Below are 12,350 nucleotides of genomic sequence, written 5' to 3'. Positions count from 1 at the left end.
AAAAAGAGATGTTAGTGATTGAGTTGAGAATATATTCAAAGAGAAACTGTTAAAAGACAAATACAAATTGTTAAAAATGTTCCCAACACGTTCCCAAGGCAAGAACGCACTAATAACCAATCAGATGACTTGGCTGTTTAACAGGCATGTATTTCCACCTATCAGGAGCAAGTCTATTTCAAGAGGGCAGACTGTGAAGTTGTGGTGTTGTTGTGGGACTTGGAGCTCTGTCAGTGTGCGTCTCTGGTTTCGCAGAGCTGTGTGGAGCGCATGGAGCTGAACATGGAGTACACACATAACTTTTAAACTAGGGAGGAAAGCTGACTTTTTGTCCTGGAGAAAGCTGCTTATCAACCAGGTGAAGTTTATGTCTTTTGTTTGACTCAGGACTGTCCTTGCACAGAATTAGTATTAAAAATGTATATGAAGTTACCGTATAATGGCACACTGAGTGTCTGCATGTGCTGCACGCAAACTGGTTTTATGTTACCCCTCTATATTTTGCTTTCGTAGATAAAATATCAGGTCAAGAGAATGTTCCTGTTTTTATTTGCCACTTTGTTTAGTTTTACCCTCTTCAATACCCACTTAACCGCTTTACTATTACACACATCGCTCCATACACAAAATGTGCTTTTCAAAATTAGATTATAAAAAATATTATATTTTAACATAATGTTCTATATTCATTTAGTTATTTTTTTAACCAACAGCAGTCCTAATCATAAATAACAAATATTCATTAACTTTCAGCATTTTATCCCTTTATATGACAGGTTTCTGCAATGATGCTGCTAGAAATATATATATATATATATATATATATATATATATATATATATATATATATATATATATATATATATATATATATATATATATATATATATATATATATATTATTTTAATATTTTACATGCAAAGTAGATCTTTCTTTTCTTTTTTTTATTATCACAGCCTTGTATATGTCAATAATTTGCAGCAACACTGATTTTGTATTGCATGTATTTTCTCCATATGCCAGATATGGTAAAAATGACCTAATCAGGTGGAAAAAGCACCAAAAGCCAAGAATGAATAGTACAATGTGTGTTTTTATCCTTTGATGGCTCTGGGATCAAAAATTGCGTTGAATGGGTTTCAATAGCACATTTTACAACAGTATGAACAGAGCAATTTTGCTTAAGCAGTGTAATTTACACTTATCGTAGAGGCTGAGCTGGAAATTAAAAGAAAATACACCATCATGCCAAAATGTGTGCAAAATGCATATGCACAGCCAAAATTAAGAAAAAAATGAAGAAAGAAAAGTGCTTAAAATGCACCATGCTATTCCTAAATGAAGACTGAAACTGAGTAGAACATGGTTTGACTGATGTTTAAACCCTGTCAAAACTCCTCTTCTTTCAAAGAGAAGGTGTCATATTTAGGTGCAAAACATCCAGAGTCTAGGGTCCTCCAATTTCTCCGTCAGGGAGTTCACAGATTCAAACACCCAGCTGTGTTTTCACTTATGACTCACTATTAGAAATGATCTCAATTATTTGGCTGCAGTGCATAATTATTACTAGCCACATGATAAATTACTCACAGCCCTTTTAATTCCAGACAATATGGAGACGGATTTACCATCAACTTTATCTGCTGTCAACACCCAGGGAACATGCCCTGTCACGGATGGACCCTCTCCTCCCTCCCCCACACAGACTCCTCCTTCAGTGGTCTCCAGTGACCTCTCTGCTGCACCATCTCACCCTGACAAACCTCCATCCTCAGCACAGGCCACCACACAACCCAGAGAATTATCTTATTCCTCTCAAACATCTGCTAAATCGATGGATTCTGAACAGGAGTCAAAGCCTTCAACTCCTGCTGCACCTTCTAAACCCACATCAAAACCTGCGTCCACTAAAACTTCCCCTCCTGCTCCAAGTAAAACTGTTACCTCTCCTAACTGCTCTGTCCCTCCAATCCCCAAAAAGTCACCTATTTTCAAACTCACATCTCCGTCCTTTACATCTTCAAGCTCAACTGACAGCACTCCAACAAATTCCCCCACAGCTTCTACAACTTCTTCCCCCGCTCCTGTGAAACGCACCTTTGCCTCAGTAGCCAAGCGGGTGATAATCCAGGAAAGAATCAGGAGAGCAGAGGAGGAAGCTGATGATGAAGATGATGGTAAGAATATTTGTTTGGAGTTTTGGATTAAATGGCACACCATGAGTTTTAATGGCCTTAGGTTGTAGACGGCGGACCCATTGGTGTGTTGTGGTGATAAGCCCTATGCTATGTCTTGGAATGTCTTTCCATGTGTAGCAGGGTAACCCAACCCTTAGATAAACATCTCTCTTGGCCACAATGCAGAATTACTTAAGTTAACTTTGTTCTGGCATTAATCTTGATTTGTGAAGCACTTTGGGCTACATATCCATATCATAATACATAAAGCTTAAAAAATAAAAGTATTTTCTATCATCCAGTGGTTAAACTTCATTCGACATATGGAATCTGTGCTTGTTAGACCACCGGTTTTGCTCAGTGACTGATTTGTATGTGAAGAAATTCCACAGAGTAAAAGAAGCAAGGCCTTTCGCATATACATTACCTTCTCCAGTTTACGGTATGACAGGCAGGTTCAGAGGAGTGAACATGCAGACAAATAGCTGTGCAGCAACTTTCCTTCCTTTTTGCAGCACTTGGTGAACCTTTTTAGTCTTGTCTCTATGGGATAGCAATGTTGGCCTGAAGGTTAGTTGGTCACTGTTCTTGTTCAGACTTAATCTGAAAAACTAGATGGATTGCCATTAAGTTTTGTAGAGATATTCATGATCCGGAGAGGATGAGCTTTTCAGCTAGCACCACAACAAGGTTAATATGTGTGGTTTTGGTAAGTTCTATGCAATGGTTGCCTGATATTAGACAGAATTGTCAGCTCTTCTGTGTCTGTCTTCCAATATTGCATCCACTTTAACCGATTTCCGTCAGGGAAAGGTTTTAAATTTTCCCTAGCCAGTTCCTATCAACCAATGTTTCTGCCTTAATCTAACATCATTTTTATTTATTTTATTTTATTTTTTTACAATAAAGAAAAACCCATAGGTTTATTTGAAACTGACATTATTGACTATTTCAACCTGTGCAATTTCAGTATCACAAGGTACAATTTTATCATCACAATGTGCCATTTATAACAATATAAAATTATCCATGTTCAACTAGTATAAATATTTTTTTAACTATTATGTTTTGCAGCTTGTTTATATTGTTCTTTTTGCTTTGTTTATCTTGTACATACCTTACTTTGATATCCCTTTGCTGCTGTAATAATGCAAATTTAACCTTTGTGATTTTTTTCCATCATATTTCAGAGCTGCTGGAAGTGAAACGGTTGCACCAGTAGGATATTTTACTGTGCATTACAGAATATGACATTTGACATTTTGCCTACAGGCGAAGACGCTGAACCCCTTTGCTTAAAGGACACTGGGGAGACAGTAAGAGTCATGAAACTCAATGCAATCGACAACTAAGGGTGTGACATGGTATCTGGGCCCGGTGTTGATGGATCTCGGGGGTGTTGTCACATGATCTGCATAGACAAACACATGTACAGACTCTCACATCTACTTCACCTCTGACTTCTTGTTACTCTCATGTTACAAGATCAATGTCAGTTGGGATTTGTTGATCGCTGGCTTTGAACTCAGTATGTGTAAAAATGGACTGCACTTGTATAGTGCTTTTCTAGTCTTTTGACCACTCGCGCTTTCATACTACATGTCACATTCACCCATTTACACACACATTCACACACCGGTGGCCGAGGCTACCATACAAGGTGCCACCTGCTCAGAGTCACTTCTTCAGTAAAATTCTACTGCTATACAAGTTTGAGGGCAGTGATATTGTGTAATGCATCAATGCAGAGGTTGGTCGAGACGGATATGTGTACATTTATCTCCTCACCTCCTCTAGATGAAGAACCAGAGGAAGATTTGTCTGTGGAGCAGCTGGAGGAGAAGGCCAAAGCTGGTGATGCCAGAGCTCAGACCCGGGTGAGTTGAAACACATGCTCACAGACCAGCTCTTGGCATTGTTTTCAGTCCTGCTGGTTGAGACGGTCTGGTTGTGAGGGTGCGTCTATTTTTGGCCACTTGGAAGATGATCCCAGACTTTCGATATGATACACCAAGATACAGTCACATGCACAAATCATGCCGAACACTGTTACAGTGCATTGCAGCAATGATAAAATTTTTGCAAACATTTACAAAACATTCACATTCTTTACTTCTCATTATGTAAATATAAATTTAAAAGCAGTCGCTGGCAGAGGTAGCAGTGGTTTCTAGAGGTGGAAGATGAGCCAAGACTTTGCATTTAAGACCTGTCAGCTCTGAGAGGGTAAATTCCTAAGTGGCTTTAACTTTCCCATGCTATATGTCATGTATTTGCAAATAGCAAGCACCTAAATAACCACAGAGTGTGTGTGTGTGTGTGTGTGTGTGTGTGTGTGTGTGTGTGTGTGTGTGTGTGTGTGTGTGTGTGTGTGTGTGTGTGAACATGTCAAAAACAAGTGACTACATCAGCACAGTGGTTTAATGTATGCATATGCAGTGAGGGATGGATCACTCCCCAATAGAGTTATATCCTAATAAAAAAAATTTACATGATGATAGACATGCTATACACCTACAGTCATACACAGGGTGTCAGTGTTAATTGTTACTATATGAGTGTAGTTTGACAGCAATTTTAAATTGAAAAGCTTAGAAAAGTTTATGTGATTGAGGTATCGAACAGAGATCCAGGCAGGAAAATATTGATGTTGAATCATTTCAGATAAAGACACATCTCATCCAGCTATAAACAGATACATTTCATGATATCTGTGTGAGAAGAAAGTTATAAAATGACAGTTAAGATTAGAAAATAAGTCACTTGATACACCTCTGGGGCCTCTGGTACGCCTGGTGGGTGGCCATGACTGAGACACTTATGGCCACAGGGACAGGGAATTATGGGTACTGTAGTCATCTGTCATCCATGTAGTTCTGCGAGCTTCCATGTAAGCTGAGCTGAACTACTTTCTGGCAAAGAAATAGTTCCCGAGGATTATCTAAACTATTGGGGGATCTTGTCTATTGCAGTGGTTCCCAAATGGTAGGTCGCAGTCCAAAAGTGGATCATGTGCCCAGTCTGAGTGGACCGCAAGTGTATTGTGACCATTTTAAGTTTTATGAAACACTGGATGTCTCTTTTTGTTTGTTTGTTTGTTTGTTTGTTTGTTTGTTTGTTTAACCAAAAACTAACAATATTTTTTCCTTGAGCATCTCTGAGTGACGCTGGTAAGATGCATGAAGTGTTCATCCCACATGATGTCTTCAAGAACTGTCAGAAATGTGAAAATCCAATAAAAAGCTCTGTTTCTGGCTGTGACAAATGGTGCCATTTTGACAATTTTTATTTCAGCAGGCTTGTGGTTTGGAGGGAATATTTTCTTTAAAAATCTCCAAAAACTTTATTGGAAAAAAATGCCAAAAAATGTCAGAGAAAGAAGAGAAATGCCCCCCCCCAAAAAAAAAAAAATAAAAATAAAAATCACCCAAAAATGTTCAAAGAAAAAAAAATCAAAAAGGAAATATTTAAAGTGAACCAAAAGTTTTTAAAATTTTCTCAAACGGCCATAAACGGTCAACGGCCACAGAAAACGCAGTCATGTTCACATTTACACTCAGAGAGTACATTATTGAAAAAAGTTCAACAACCACAATGTTAGATCAAGTCCAAACAAGCTTAATTAATTCTCTCTCTCCTGTGTTACAGCTGGGTCAGCACTACTTGCTTCTTGCTGAAGAGAAGGACACAGAGCTAAATAATCGTGTGGCTGTTAATTGGCTGATTAAAGCAGCTAAACAGGGAAGGAAAGGTGCAGCAAAAGCACTGCAGCGCTGCTGGATCCAGAGAAAAGGTTATTATAACAGAACATGTACGAAACATGCACGTGTGTGTGTGTGTGCATTTGTGGTTCCTTAACTGTTCCTTGTCTTTGATCCTCTACTAGGAATCACCCCAGAAAATGAGGCCGACGTGCGCATGTTGTCAACAGAAAGTAGGTTTGAGCTGGCGGTACGTAAAGCCGCCATGATGATGTACTGGAAACTCAACCCGGAGAAGAAGAAAAAGGTGGCTGTGGCTGAGATGCTGGAAAATGTCAGCCAGGTCAACGCAGTGCCAGGTACGGACAATCACAGACATGTGGATAGAGACACCGTCAACAACATATCAAATACTTTTTAAATTGTGATAACAACCAAGCCTTGTGTAACTACAGACTGCTCAGAATGATGTGGCATGTTGTTATAATGAGAGCTGCTGTTGCTATTATCATATATTCCCCTTTGTGGTTTCAGTGTCTGCAGCTGTTAGGGTGAAAAATATCACATTACATGCAGGCCCTCCGGGGAAATGTTTACAACTCACTGATGTTGTTTTCATTTCTGGCCAGCAGGTGGCAATACAAGCAGGATTCCTGCCCCAACCTCAGGCCAGACCCAGAGAGTGCTTGAGAGCATGGTCAACACTGAGAGTAAGTATGTAAAGAGTGAGAAAGTGAGTAAAATGTGTCTTCTTCTATAACTGCTTCCTTTGCATCCTTTCAGCCACACAAATGGTGGACCTGGATGACTTTGTTGAGATGACAAAAAAATATGCACAAGGTATTGCACCCCAAACTGACAGCCAGGTCACAGCCAACAATGAAAGCACTACACATCACCACAGAAATGAGGAGGTAAAAGACCCAAATCAGCAAAAATAAGAATAGTTTGTTGTTGAAACGACACAGATGTTATTGTATGTTTAACTGCAACGTGTGTGTGTGTGTGTGTGTGTGTGTGTGTGTGTGTGTGTGCAATTGTGTTTTAAAGCACAAGACTGATGTGGTACCATCAGGATGCAAGAAGGCCTTCAGACGTTCTTGGAGTTTAGCCGCAAGTGGGATGATGCTGGACACTCGGCAGAATGGGGCCATAAGAAAAGCCATGGACATGAAATCACGCTTAATGGTAATCATATCTAGTACACTGTTTTTTATTTATTCATTCAACTTTGTTTTGGTCCAGATTTTTCTGAGGGGCATCTACGACGCACCTGCAGTGGCTTTATGCTCACTCGGGGGGGGCCGTCCCACAGTTTGAGAACCACTATGCTAATGCTAACTCTGCTTTCTGTCAGCTCTGCGCTGGAGGTTTTAGCTTTCTTTGTTGATTTTGTCTCCAAGTCTGTTCCACTGTTTATGTGTTTTTAGAAAGCTTTAATATTAGTGACATACCTACTCTAGCTTGCCCGGCATACATTTCAATCTCAGATTTTAGGAAAGTGCACAGATATCACTCCCTTCAGTAGAGACATGTGAAAACACCTTTGTACTTTTAAGTAGAGTGGGACTTTTTCCTGATTATTTGCACATACATTTTTCTGTTCTGTCCTTATATCTTGATTCAGATGCTGCAGTCCCCGCTGCATAGCATCATCGAAATGAAAGAGCACCTGGTGGACTGGGCGTCGCGGGCCGGCGTCCAGTGGCTGAGCACAATCATCCCAACTCAACATGTCAATGCACTTATTTTCTTCTTCATCATCAGCAACCTGACAGTTGACTTGTTTGCTTTTGTCATCCCTTTGCTGGTCTTCTACCTTTCCTTTATCTCCATGATCATCTGCACACTGCGGGTTTTCCAGAGCAGTAAGGTAGTTGACTGATGTTTTGAAATTGAAAGGAATATTTTTAATAATTTATAATTATTTAAAATATGATTCATAACAATATATTTCTTTCAATTTTTTGCAGACTTGGGAGAACTTTAGAGCTTTGACATCTCTGCTGACACGTTTTGAGCCCGGCCTGGATGTGGAGCAGGCAGAGACCAACTTTGGCTGGAACAACCTAGAACCTTACCTCTATTTTATTGTGTCCGTTTTCTTCGTCATTTTCTCCTTCCCCGTGGCTGATAAGGGCTGGATCCCCTGCTCTGAGCTCTCCACTGTGGCCATCTTCTTCACTTTTGTCAGCTACAAGAGTCTCAGCCCCACCGCTGCAACATATGCACGCCGAGCAATGCTCATAGAGGTCAGGGGCCAACTGCACTGTTAATTTTGAATAGAAACATTTTAGCAGAAATGAGCCCTGTGACTTCAATTCATCAAGAATTGAACACATGCAAGAAAAACGAAGTTTGTTTGAAAAAAAAGCAAAAAACGTATTTTTGAGTTATAGATTTACAAATGATCTTTTTGGGGGTTTAAATATTCTGTTAATTTTATCACCATCATTGCTACAGTCTTACACAGTATAAAGCAAGTTTGTAGAAAAGCAGGAATGTAGTCACTTTAATGTTTCTTACTTAGATAGACAAATCAGAAAAAAAACAGATTCCAGGAAGTTAAGCAACAAAAAAAGAGTTTTTGTATGTGCTTTCTTTTTAAATCCAGGTTACCTCGTCTCTGTGTTGCCTGACCCAGTTCCTACCAGAGAACAGGACTGTGCTTCGCTGCCTAGGGCACACCTTCGCCGCACTGCCACTAGGGGAGTCAGTGGTGCTGAAACTCAGCCTCCCCTGCCTGCTCTATGTTTATCTCTTCTATCTGTTCTTCAGGTGAGCTGGAAAAGTCCAATTCATAGTTTAAGTTCATGCCCTCAGAATTAACTTATCTCCTTTCTGTCTGTTTCCACCTTCAGCATGGCCAGGATGCGTGGTTTCAGGGGGACTTACTGCTTTCTGGTTCCGTACCTTGTGTGCTTCATGTGGTGTGAGTTCTCGGTGGTGCTCCTCCAAAATTCCTCTCCCGTGGGTTTGATGCGCACCTGTGTGGCCTATTTCCTCTTCCTATTTGCCCTTCCTGTTCTGGCCTTTGGCCTCGCCGCCATGCTCTTCATCCAGGTCTTCAAGTGGTTCCTCGAGCTGGAGCTGACGAAGGTGATCGTGACCCTAGTAGTCTGTGCAATCCCTGTCACCCTTCGACTGTGGACGCGCTTCAGCATGTCTATTCTGGATGTCTTCAGCTCACTGACCCACCGCGGCCCGGTCAAACTTATCCTACTCTGCATCTCCATGGTTATCCTGCTCTTCTCTATCTATGTGTACCATGCCGAGGGACAGAAGGTGTACAATTCCACCTTGACGTGGAAACAGTACAGTCAAGCGTGCGGACCCCCTGCCTGGGAAACTAAAGGCATGGCCCAGACACAGCTCTTCTGTAGTCACCTGCATGGACACAGAGTCACCTGGGCCGGACGTTTCAAGCACGTCCGCGTGGCCGAGACAGAGAACGGGGCACAGTCGGTCATCAACATGTTGCCGGTGTTCATGGGAGACTGGCTGCGCTGCCTCTACGGAGAGACGTATCCCAAATGTGAGCCAAAGAATGTCACCATCGCAAACTTAACATCTGCCAATTTGGCCACTGGTACTGCATCGGCTTCCATTTCACTGCCCATCCTGCTCCGAATGCAAGAAGAAGAAGAATTGTGTCAGATCAAGGTTCTGGCCAAACAAACCTGCCACATCAAGCGCTTCGACAGCCACCGCTTCGAGGTGACAATAGCAATGATCCGAGAGGGTAGTATGGAGGCAGAGGACCCGGCCCGAGATATAATCCTAATGGCGAGCCATGAGTTCAGGCAAGTTCTGCTGAACCTAAATCCTGGTGATATGGTGGAGTTCAGCACCAAGCTGGAGGGCCGTCTAGGATCCAGAGCTCCGGCCTTCGAGTTGAAGGCGATCCACTGTCTGGACTGTGCCGCGTCACTGCTAACTGGAGGCAGGCAAGTGAAGATAGAGAGAGACTGGAGACGCACCACAATGAGAGCCCTCAAGTTTGCGTTCGATTTTTTCTTCTCTCCTTTCTTGTCTGCAAGAATCACAGCCTGAGAAGAAAAGTGAGTAAAACCGAGGTAATGAGGACTCTCTTGAATCTCTTCAGGGAGTCAGTTTTTCTTGTGACTTGATCTTGTTACTAATGTAACTTAGTATTGTTTACAATTTGATCTAACATGGATCTATCGCTCATGTTAATGTATTGAAATTAAGAACAATTTCATATTTGAAGTACTTCCTGTTAGTGCATGAGTTTACAGAGCTGTTACTATTTAATTTAATGGATCTCTAAAGTAATTCAAGAATAGTCAGATACCAACTTTGGCTTGAGACTCAAGAGACAAAAATTCAGTAATGTTTTAAAGAGTTGGACAAAAGCCTGAAATTTGATGGTGCCAGATTAAATGCAGGGAAGCTAATGTTTTGTGCTGACCACTTCTGAATGCCTAGAGATACTGTACATTTGTTAAAGTGAAATGTATCTTTTATTGCTACAAAAGTGATCTTCGTGGCAATGTTGCTGCTGCCTTTGTATGAGGGAATGTTTTACATCTGTGGGGAATGTGTTTGCATGTACAGTATGTGTGTGAATACATGAGTGCCTTTTTACGTGTACATTTACCTATTTATTTATTTATAGGTGTTCATAACATAGGTTGTGTGAAAAAGTATGTATTTCTGCCTTCGTTAGCCAAGATTCTTTTAGCTTTGTGGTCTCAAAACACTCTGATCTTAATCTTTCTGTAATAATGATGAGATTTTTCTGTGCCTTGAGCTGCAATACACATAAAATGGAATTTGAACAGCCCACATAAAACACTGATCCATTTTTTATGGTTGCAGTGAGGGTTTTTATAGGCTCACAAACTTAAACATAAGGTATGCAGCTGTAGTCTGTTTTACACCAAAATGTAACAGCAAAGATTTTATGGTCGATGATACAGCAACTGAAAAAGAGGACCTAAAATGCTTTTAGTTATTTTCGGTCATATATATAATGTTACAATGTCAGATGTGCATATTATTTCTTTGTATGGTCATCTGCCTCAGGCTTGTCACTGCAAGTGTTTCCATCATTTAGCCTTCACTGTAACATGTAGCTACATGCTAATGTCAGGGAAACGCGTTATCTTGGTTGCCGATTCATTTCCCCCCTAATTGACATGATTGGTTTTTGATTTTGTTTAGAAGCTTATATCTGGGATTTTTCATGGTAGAAAGTACCAGTATACATAATTACAGTCTTTCTCAAGGCTGCAAGTACACTGCTACATTTAACCACATGCTAATGTCAGGGAAACATGTAATCTTGGTTAGGAATGTTATTAATTTCACCCCAATTTTGGATCAAATTCTTGCTGTAATTGTCCTGTTGTTAAGAATTTGGTTTAAAAACTTTATTGGTGACTTCACGCTGTAGAATTGTGGCTACACTCAGTTATAGTCATTCCCCTGACGTAGAGATGCAGAGAGTGCAGATACATTAGACATAAAAATGCTGACCAATCAGAGCAGATTGGGCTTATCTGGGAATAGGGTTTTAAGAGAAAGGTGGTAAAACAGACGCAGACAGTTTGTGGGGGGGGGGGTCTTTTCAACATTAAAGTATGTAAACATGTTCTTGTAGAAACCCAAAGTACAAGTATGATCCTGAAAATGAGCACAGTAGGTCCCCTTCAATTTAAATACCAGGAGGTTTGACTTTTAAATGGGAATTACAGATAGTCTTCAGTCTACATTAAGTGAATTCCTCCAGGAGACAAACATAATCAGAATTAAATTGTGTATTGCTTTTGTTTTTGTTTTTGGTGGTATCTTAGACTGTAAACATATCAACAAAACATTTAAGTGTTCATTCCGTAGAAATAGAATGCCAAGAGTTTTTCACAGTGCAAAGTGCCTTTACATTAGCGGTGTGATAATTTAGTCACATTTATGAAGACAAAATTCACATCACAGTCTTTAACTTTGCTATTTGTCACTGTAGATAAACTGAATTATTGAGTGTTTTTTTCAAGGGTTGAGGAAATCCTCCTACTTGTGAAGCAAATAAATAGTGTGAAATGCAATTATTATAATCCGATTATCTGAAGAATGCAGCCACAAAGCGTAAATTGAGCCGTTTTTTTAAATGCACAGATTTCAAGACATTTTTCAACTGCATTGAAGCACTGATTAGTTGATCAGCACATATTACCTGCAGTGCAAGATAAAACATATATGTAAACAGTGTTAGACCTATGTGAAATGCGACAGTTGTTGATGTTGAGCCTGTATACTGTGAACTTGAGTGCCTTCTTTATTTGGTTATAGTTTGTGGGAGTGTGCTATGACGATTAAAGTGTTTGTCTTAAAAAAAAATAAAACAAAATAAACTAAAATAACTTTTGGATACTTTCATTCAATTGAGTGTGAAAGTATTTCAGTGATGAGAAAAACATGGTGTTCCATTAAATATAGACACAGGCATAA

At 40.1% G+C, this 12,350-nt stretch overlaps 1 protein-coding gene across 3 annotated transcripts; it reads left to right on the top strand.

The window, feature by feature from the left end:
• Positions 1-239: 239 nt before the first annotated feature.
• wfs1a (Wolfram syndrome 1a (wolframin)) lies at positions 240-12,225 on the top strand. 3 transcript variants are annotated; one of them, XM_042484381.2, is made up of 12 exons: positions 240-358; positions 1,609-2,178; positions 3,976-4,055; positions 5,827-5,971; positions 6,065-6,238; positions 6,512-6,589; positions 6,663-6,793; positions 6,930-7,067; positions 7,507-7,752; positions 7,853-8,131; positions 8,494-8,657; positions 8,741-12,225. In XM_042484381.2, exons 2-12 carry the CDS (start codon positions 1,614-1,616, stop codon positions 9,930-9,932), a joined length of 3,192 nt encoding a protein of 1,063 aa, XP_042340315.1. In that variant the 5' UTR covers positions 240-358; positions 1,609-1,613; the 3' UTR covers positions 9,933-12,225. The 3 variants fall into 3 exon arrangements, with proteins under 3 accessions (XP_042340315.1, XP_042340314.1, XP_087931570.1); XM_042484380.2 differs by having other exon boundaries at positions 6,509-6,589; XM_088075444.1 differs by lacking the exon at positions 240-358 and having other exon boundaries at positions 2,040-2,178; positions 3,369-4,055; positions 6,509-6,589.
• The last annotated feature ends 125 nt before the right edge of the window (positions 12,226-12,350 follow it).

This window comes from Plectropomus leopardus, chromosome 3, assembly GCF_026936395.1.
Source record: "Plectropomus leopardus strain MGB_pleo_1.0 chromosome 3, ASM2693639v1, whole genome shotgun sequence".
NCBI classification, from domain to species: Eukaryota; Metazoa; Chordata; class Actinopteri; order Perciformes; family Serranidae; genus Plectropomus; species Plectropomus leopardus.
This window is presented reverse-complemented; position numbering and strand designations above follow the sequence as displayed.

Coding starts and splice junctions, on each gene's coding strand:
- wfs1a (XM_042484380.2), top strand. CDS start 1,614: ATGGAGACGGATTTACCATCAACTTTATCTGCTGTCAACACCCAGGGA. Junction 6,794..6,929: donor ATCACCACAGAAATGAGGAG/GTAAAAGACCCA, acceptor TGTGTTTTAAAG/CACAAGACTGATGTGGTACC. Junction 7,068..7,506: donor ACATGAAATCACGCTTAATG/GTAATCATATCT, acceptor ATCTTGATTCAG/ATGCTGCAGTCCCCGCTGCA.